A 9638-nucleotide genomic window follows, 5' to 3' on the forward strand; every position below is an offset into this window, starting at 1 on the left:
ACTAATGCATGAAAATCCTAACCTCAAAAAAATCACCCGTTATAAGTAAAAGATTCAAAATCGAATGGCTTGTATTAAGGGTAATTCTGTTGACATTTTATTTATTTAAGACCACCCGCTGAAGATCGGCCACTGTTTGTCTGTAATTGCAGATAATTTCTTACTTATTAGAAGTTTACAGTTACCAGTGAGAATACTTTTGGTATCATTGATGTTGGCCCCACGAAAGCGAGCTCATTTTTATTGCAATTAACTTCAATTTCGGAATGGCTTGGAATACAGGTAATAAGCTTTTTCAATCTCACAGCCATCTCCTTAAAAAATTAGCGCCATTTCACATCTACTTTAGAAATAAGCGATTTGATGGACGCCTGGTTGCAGTAGAAAATGTAGATTTTATTGCTGTGAATCTTACCATACTCAGTCAGTGATGACACCTTTCATCTCTATGGGGTATAGAGAGTCAAAATTACATTTTCATTTTTTTCAACTTTTCCTTCACAAAATAATTTGATAAATTGGTATTTATTTATTTTTCAAACATTTAAAGAAACTTAATACAGTTGCGTAGTTTAAGTTTTATGCAAATATGAAAAGCTCAGTAATTTTTTTCAAATGGGGTTTAACTGAATTTTTTTTTAATTAAAAATGTGATTTTTATAAATGCTTTAAACGCAGTCTAAATTAAAAAATTTTTTTCATAAAATTTATTTTTTTAATTTTTTGGATTTATCTGCTGGAAAGTATTCCCCGAGCCAAAAAAATGCTTTGTTGAAGGTTTTTTTTTTGGATAATTAGAACATGTGTTATGACTACCGTGAATGGTATGGATTTATGGGGGCCGAATACGGAGCAAAAAATAATTTTGCTATTTTTTCCACACAAGGTAACAGATCTTAAAACCTTCTTCAATGATCCTTAATGTATTAGAGCTAAAAGAGCATCCTTAAAGTAACATCTCAAACTTATAGGATATTTTTATCGAGATTTTTACCCCACAAAATTTGATACAAAAAATTCCTTAAATTTTAATACAATAAAGTGCATGTTTGAAGTTAATACCGTTAATTTTTGGATTTCTATGTTTTTGACGGTGTTACGCATTTTTTCGTACAAAGTATACTCGATAATATTTTTAAAAGAGAAGCAAATGAGCAGCACACATTCCACTTGCCCTTTATTATAATAAATTTTAATGAGCTACAAAACTGCATACCAAATTTTTTCTAAAGATTCTGATTAAAAAGCATGAAAGTTTGGTGAAATTTTGCAGAATTAATTTTTATTGGTTTTTTCTCAAATTCGGAAATTCGGCCTACTTCCATAAAAAAAAGAAACAAAAAAAAACAAAGTTTGGCGTTCCGTATAATAAGATGTAACCAGGACAATTGGTCAAAAAAGAGGACTGCCCCGTATAATACAGGACCGATGCTCACCGTAGTTATGACTAATGTTAAAGGGATATCGGCATTAGTTAAAAAATGATTTAAAAATTATTTAATCATATTTTTGGGTAAAAAATTGGTTAAAATCTATCTAATCGTCTTTTCATACTAAAATAAATTGTGATTTTATTTTTTATTTTTTTTGGAATTATCTGAAAGAATTCTCCGAAAAAAAAAATTGTGCGCCCTGTGGTGTATTGGTTAGGAGGGAGCACTACCATTCCATAGGACCTGGCTTTCTGTATCGTATTTTTCATACCAAAATATATTTCCGAGAAAAATTTTTGTTACGAATATTAAGTATTCCCCGAGCCAAAACTTTGGTCCATTTTTTTTATAATTAGAATTTTGGTTCTGACAAATTCCGTTAGCGGACAAATGCATTGCTTGGAAATTTGTGTAAGTATTTGGTAATTATAAAAAGTTAGTTAAAAATTATCCGATTATATTTTTTTTTAATTCCGCTGCCTTTGCCCCGCTGGAGAAATGCACCCGAAGAATACCGAAAGTAAGGGTACCCTGGTTTTTAATAATATCCAGTATATTTTAGGTGAAAAAAGGTTTCTTTTTCGAAGCATTGCTATAAAATCGTAAAAACTAAAATTATTTTTTGATAGAATAAAAATGTTTCCTATGAGACAACTGCAAAAAATAAAATTGTGATGCATATTTAACTTTGGTAATTCTCTAGTATAGGGTAACAATCGCTAAAAAAGGTCCGGAAAAGTCGGGAGGGATACCAAACGACACGTTTCGGTCCCCCTATTAACAATCCGGAAGGGGAGGGTTAATATTATTAACTAGAGTCCGACCGATTAATCGGCATCGGCATCGGCATCGGCTAGTATCGGCACAAAATTGAGCATCTGCATCGGCATCGGCATCGCCCTTTTTTCGCCGATTCTTTGCCGATTCTTTGGAATTTCTTTTCAAATGTTCAGGTGAAGCGACAGCCAACATTAAAAAAACATTTGCAGACAGCTTTCAAACATGATTTTTTTTGTTGAAGGTGTTTCACGTTTTTTCCATACAAAAGTATGTGCGACAATTTTCTTTTATATGCACGGAACACTGCCAGCATGTTTTTATGGAATCGGCATCGGCATCGGCCGATTCTTTCCCCATAAGCCGATTAATCGGCATCGGCATCGGTACCTGAAAAAAAATTGGAATCGGTCGGACTCTATTATTAACCATTTAAAAGTTTTGTTAAATTTCGTTGTTTTGTATGGGCAATTACCACGACAAAAATTCACTAAATCACCTGTTCTCACTTTTTAAACACTATTAATAATTTAACTATATATAATTTAACTTAATTATTAAACAAACACATAGTTTTATCAACCTAAGCTAGATTATTTTGTTACTAAAAAGAAGTTGAGAATCTTTGCGAACTGAAACGCGAGATTCCAAGATAGCTATAGTGCTGCCACTGTATTAGTATTTCGTAATAATTCACTTTTCCTTACAAGGTATGTGTAGTGTTCAATGCCTTTCGGTATCTTCTTTCATTTAATATATATATAAATGAAGATTTTTAATAAAAAATCGGGCGATTTTTTATTAGAAATTTTCGCCTGCGGCGCTTTTTCCACAAAAATCAATACTTCGATAAATAACTGTAAACCATAAAAGTAGCGCTGCCATGGTATAGCGAAATTTGCCATTATATTTTGGTTAGAATATTTTACTTAGGTGAAAGTAAAAAAAAGAAGAAGAAGTGTATAGTGTAAACTGAGTGTAATAGCGCAAATGAAATGTGAAATAAAGTGGCAATACCAGCGATTTGAGGTTGTAATAATTTTGGCAGGGGCAAAGCTTGTTTACTCTGTTTTATTAACGAAATATATAAAATAAAAGTGAATAAATGATTTTGTTTTCATAAAACAACAACCGGAGACGTTTTAATAGTGTTTTAAAAGTGGAAACTGGTGATTTAGTGCATTTTTGACGTGGTAATTGCCCATACAAAACAACGAAATTTAACAAAAGTTTCTAGTGCAAATTTACGTCCTACTTGGCTTCCTCTTTAAACTTTGGCTTTGGTTTATCCGTTGATACTTCGATTCTAAAAGGTATATTCAGCACGTTACCGAAGATTTTGTAATCGAACAAATAGTATTACGAAAAAATTTTATCACTTCTTGTAACCGCGATTCTATGATTCTGCATATTTTACCAGTTTCAAAAGTGCACAAAATGCGAACAGGCTTAGAAATTTTAACGGAACTTTATTTACCGGCTGGCCAATATTTCAAAAATCAAAGTTATTCGACTGTTGCAAAACATGGTAATTTGTCAAGAGGTAGGTAAACGGCATCCTCTTTTGTATCTTCTTCACTAGAGCGGTTTGAATTTGCTATTCTCACAAAAGTTTATGCTGCTTTTCACATTGGCTCTAAAATTTTGCTTCGGAGATTTGATTTTAAGATAGTGGTTAAAGCAATTAATTGTTTTTTGCAAGATAGAGAGCGTTTCTGACGGTATCTTAAATTCAAAAGGAAAGTAAACAGATTCGTCCAACTTCTGTTGTTATTCCCGACTGAATAGCGCGAGTGTATTGTGTGGAGAGCTTACACAGGGCAACACTGATTTTGACAAGTGTTAAAGCTGGTTTTGATAGAATTGTTCCTGCTGATCACGAATCCGTTAATATAGTTTCCATCATTCCATCATTCCATCATCGGTCATTGGCTATTTGGCAGGCACTCTTCAAGATTAGGAGTATACTCCCAAGAATTTTGTAGAGGTTGCAAGGAGAAGGAGGAAACAGTCAAACACTTCTTCTGCTGATGCCCAGCTTTAGCTAGGAGCAGAGCAGGCTTTTTAGGAAAACACTTCTTTAACTCACTCACAAAACTATCCGTTGTAGGAATAATAGCAATCTTACCATATCATAAGAGCTTCAAAATTGTTCCATGAAATATAGTCAATGAGGCTTCTGTGTTTCACAGTGATAAAACCATAGACCTGCTGGTTCTAAGCGAGTTGGTCTTTTGGACTGACTCTCACATTGACCTAACCTTTTTTTAAACTACTATAATGTTAAGCAAATTTATATACAGTACACATGTACATATGGCGCGAAATATAACTGAAAGGGTGACCAAAAATTGTAAACAAAATTTAGACATTATTTCATCAAGGCCTAAAAATGGCTGTTCCACACTGTTATCAGAAAAAAATTAACGAAAAATGTAAAGAGAAGTATTTGAAAAAAGCAATATTTGCACATACATACGTTTGTGTACATTTACGCTTAACTCAAAATATAAATATTAAACTCAAGAAAATATACGTATGTACATATGAAATCGGCCGAAAATGCTAAAACTGATGAAGCTCAAAAAATAACAAAATATTTAAATAAATGTACATAAGTGCATATGCATGATCATAGGCATATTTACGTAAGTATATATAAATGTTTTTGCTCGCACTGCTAGATCAATAGCTACATACAAATGCTAAAAGCTTTCGAATTGACACCATCAGCTGTTAAATAAAAAAAAACTAAGGTTAATGAACTGCATGTATAAATATTTATACATACAACGTTTAACATTTCCAAAATAAAGAAGATCCGCCGAATGCATACTAAAATTGTCGGTAGGCATTTTGTGATTTCCAGCATTAATTTGCATATCAAATAGCTCGAGATCGCGCGAAAAGGGATGTCAATTTTTTATTGGCCAAATTTTCTTTGAAAGAATGAAAAAAGCAAATACTTTTACTTGATGAAATCATCAGCAGCAAAAATAGAGATATTCTTTTGAAGTAATGACCTTGAGGTGAAAGTTTATGTGGGAAGTATTGCTTTCAACTTTTTTATTTATTTCGTACTAAATAGCAAATATCCGGCGTGCTTCACTGCGCCTTAAACGTATTTTTGTGCTGTTTGATATCCGTATTGTAATATTGTATTATCAATTTAATTGAATGCCATTTTAAAACAGATGGCAACTCTCCTCAAAAAGATTTTCGGCAGTAAACTTTCCCAAACCTTCTCAGCTTGATACCCATATTGCAGTATTCAATTTATCTTAACAATTAAATTAAATTAAAATTTTCAAATAGGTGGCAACCTTCGGCTGTAAGCCTTCTTAAGCCTCTTTCTTTTGACAGCCATATTACAATGTTTACTTTACGTTATCAATTTACTTAAACTGCAATTTTCAAACAGGATGCAACTCACAAATTTTTTTATTTCTATATTCTAAGTTAGACGTCTAGCTCTAAATCGATGGAAACTGCATGCAATTCTATGCATTAGACAAACAAATAGACATACAGCCAGACAAAAATTCTAAAAATTATTGATTTGGCTTCTGTTGCTCTAATAACGATCCCCCATTTTTATTTTTCTTTAAAATCTATAATGTATAGACATCGGCCTGTTATAATTATATTATATATATAGAAGATATACATACATATATTCCGTATTTCCACTGGGCATCAAAATCTAAAAAATGTAAAAATAAATTTTGGGTACTCAAAAATACTTCTGCCTTAACTCATTTCAAAGTGGTATCCTGACACAGTTTTTTGATTAAACAAATAACTACTTACTTCTTACAAGTTTACATTTTTAACTTCCAAACCACCAAATGCAATTTTGTGATTTGCGTAAATTCAAACCAGCTGTTTTTGATCAGCTATTTTCCTGTTGGCAATTATTTTTGCAGCAGAAACCAGCAGCTTCCCCTCAAAATGAAATGTCACTTTGCTCTCTCAATTTCCCTACTTTGCAAGTTTTTTGCGTACGCGAACGCAAAAACCTGAAAGGTTTGGTTAAACATGAACAATTAACAGCTACGCGAACGCAACTATTGTCTATCATTCCAATGCCTAGTGAAAACTCGGCATTAGTTTTGAGCGAAAGCTTATGGCTTCGTCTTCTCAGTAAGTCCAATGTCATTTATCTTAATTATGTCCATGGTGAGATACGAAATAAGATTTATAAAATTAATGCCGAATTTCCTTTCGGCATGGAAAAAAAAAATTTAAAATTTTTTAAAATTGGCCTGGCATCGCTTAGGATGAAACGTGTATATCTCAGTAAACGACTTAAGCATCTTAATGCATAAAAAATTTGCCATATCGGGGAATAACCAAATAACGGTATTTTAAAAAATGTAATAAATACAATAGTTCTCGCTTTACTGTTACGATTTACTCACGTTAGATGTCTAAAAATTGATAAACATACATACATACGTAAATACAGCGTATTGTATGATAAAAACTTATTAGCTCAGTAGCCACTTTACCGATCTCTACGAAACTTAGTATGTACAATACCAATTTTATATTTTATGAACTCATGTCGGATAAAAGATTTAATTTTATATTACTTTATTTAATTTAATTGTTAATCCCTTTTATATCTTTGAATTGCCTTTATTTGTTTTATTTTATTTTCTTTCTTACTTGTTTATTAACATAATTTAATTTTGTTTTAATTTTGTTTTATTTACTAGATTTACTTAAATTTTTTGCATTTTTTATAATATATTTTAATATTTTGTTTAATTAAGTTTTTCAAATTAATTTAATTAGATTTTATTTACTTCAATTTTATTATTTTAATTTTTAAGTTTTTTTTTTTAATTTTACTGAATTAAATTTTTTATTCGGTTTGATTTCATTTTCTTTTCATTTCATTTTTACTTTTGTTTTAATTATTTAACGTACTTAAATTTTGATAATGTTTATATTTTATCATGTTGTTTCATTTAAATTAAAATAAATTCGTTAAATTAACTAAATTTTATTGGTTGTAATTTTTATTTTATTTTTTATTTTCTAAACGTTATTGGTTTTGTTTTATTATATTTTATTTCATTATATTACATTTTATTGTATTATATTTGATTTTATATTATTTTATTTTATTTCATTTCATTCATTCATTTCATTTGATTTTATTTTATTTGGTCTGATTTTATTTTAATTTGTTTTAGTTATTTTTATTTCTTTCTTACATTTTTAATTTGTTTTATATTGATTTAGTTATTTTTTGCTTCATTTCGTTTTTGTATTACTTCATATAATTTAGTTCAATTTCATTTACTTTATTTAAGTTTTTTATTTTTATTTACTTATTTTTTAAATTAAGTGTATTTTAATTACTTTGGTTACATTTTATTTCTTACTTTTTTATCTAATTTAGCTAAATGTTTAACTGCGTTTTTTAATTTCGTTCATTTTAATTTAATTTTAATTTAAGCAATTTCATTTGTTTTTTTTATTTTATTTAAATAATATTTTCTTTATCTTAGATTTTTATATAATTTATTTACTTTAACAAATCTGACTATTGTTTTAGTTTCTAAATTTAATTTAACTTAATTTAATTTAAATGAAATTAAAAGTAATTTTCCTTCTTTTTATTTGATTTAGTTTGTTTAATTTGTTTTAAAAATTGTAAAATATTATTTTATTTTCTTTATTATTTTTTTAAATGGTTAAATTTTATTTTCAAGATTGTTTTATTTGTTTAAAATAAAAACCTTTTTTAAATTCATTTTATTTTATTTTAAACTTTGTTTTAAATTTGTCATATTTAAAAGAAAAATTATGTAATTGAATTCAGTTTTATCTGTTTATTTTATATAATTTAGTTTATTTGATATTATTTTAATTTGTTTTAAGCCACAGTATCTCAAACTTAAAAATATTTGCTTTTCACACCGAGCAATAGCCACCAAATTAGGCGTTAGATGGGACCTATTAAGATTCTAAGGCTGCATTTTTAGTTTTACTTTTTCTTAAAAAACAACACAGCCAAAGTAGCGAAAACCCTTTCCATTTTAGAGCACAAATATTTATAAAGTTGTTTGTTTTTTTTTCAATGCGGAAGAGCGTTTTGGGCATACAATTTGACACACAGATTCATTTTGATTGAATTTGAATTCTGCCTTGAATACTTACTTACATTTCATGAATTTAAATTTAGAAGCACTTAAGCTCGAAACCGCCACCAAAATATTGAAAAATAAACAACCATGAAATCAAAAATTAAAAATCAACTCACACAGAACGATCAATCTTTACGCCGGACAATCCTTCTACATTCACATCACGGAAATTTAATTTCAAATTCAACGAGCCAGCGCGGCCATCCGAAATATCAAAGCGTTTGACAACGAAGGGTTCAATGGTTGGAAATCCCGCAGCCTGATAGCCGGTACGCGCATACTGGCGCACCAAATTCGTTGAAGTGCGCGTTATGCAGTCTGTGTCGCCGAAACGGCAGCGCGGTATGTCGGCGGCTAAAAGTGAAAACAGAAAAAGATAACAACAAAAGTCACTTCAAAGATTTTTAAATACAGAAAATCAGTGCGAAGAAGTCGCAAGAATGTAGAACTTTTCTGTTTTTTTTTTTTTAACAAGGAAATCAAACGTACGAAAATTTGAGCTTGCTGCCGTTGCCAACAGCAGACAGCTGCTGATGAGGAATGTCAAAAGGAACGAATTTCGCTGCTCCATGAACATTTTTATTCCAGAAAATGTATTGCTATGCTGCTTTAAAGGATGAAGAGTTAAAGCTTTCGCTTTCTTTCCTCAAAGTATTTGCTTTGCAGCGTCGAAAGGACGTTTACATGCGGTACGAAACAAAAGACTTAAGCGACAAACCCGAATTTATTTTTGGAATAAATTTATAGCTGAACGCGCTATGCGACCACTGATGCGCTGCTTTTTATACGTTTATATTGGAGGTGTATACCAACAATTTTTACCCGAAATTTTATTCTACTTAAATTTATCAATAACCGAAATGTTGCATCGTCTAACTGCTACTGAATTTTCGTTCCGTTTGATTTTGCGTTGAATAATTTGTATTTTATATATTTATCGGCTTATGTAGCACGGTCGCGAACTCGCGTTGTCTTCAGCAAATTTAAGTTATTGGAATAATTTTTGCGAACTCACTGTTCGAGTTCAATGCTAAACTGTAAAACAGTTCTGGACAAACGCAGGCATTTATAATCTTTTTTCGATGGCTCGGCCGCTGTAGAATTTTTTGTTTTTGTTTTTGTTTTCGTTTACGTTTTTGTTTTTATTCATTTATTTATTTTATTTCTTATGCTCGTCATTTACCTACTTCAGTGTGTTGGTTTTTATTGTAGACTTGTTTTATTTGCAGTTGTAGCTTTTAGTGTTTATTCTACACAGCCAACAATA

At 30.3% G+C, this 9638-nt stretch overlaps 1 protein-coding gene across 1 annotated transcript in view; it reads right to left on the minus strand.

Moving 5' to 3' along the window:
• Positions 1 to 9420, minus strand: part of LOC118746018 (protein takeout-like) — a 13589-nt gene extending 4169 nt beyond the window's left edge. Inside the window, exons 1-2 of the mRNA XM_036479740.1 lie at positions 8861 to 9420; positions 8488 to 8725 (exon numbers count right to left, since the gene is read on the minus strand). Coding sequence (XP_036335633.1) covers positions 8488 to 8725; positions 8861 to 8948 — 326 coding nt within the window. The 5' untranslated portion in view covers positions 8949 to 9420. The remainder of the gene's footprint in view (positions 1 to 8487; positions 8726 to 8860) is intronic.
• Between the last annotated feature and the right edge of the window lie 218 nt (positions 9421 to 9638).

Source organism: Rhagoletis pomonella, unplaced genomic scaffold (assembly GCF_013731165.1).
Source record: "Rhagoletis pomonella isolate Grant_MI unplaced genomic scaffold, Rhpom_1.0 Rhpom_scaffold_00001, whole genome shotgun sequence".
Taxonomy (NCBI): Eukaryota; Metazoa; Arthropoda; class Insecta; order Diptera; family Tephritidae; genus Rhagoletis; species Rhagoletis pomonella.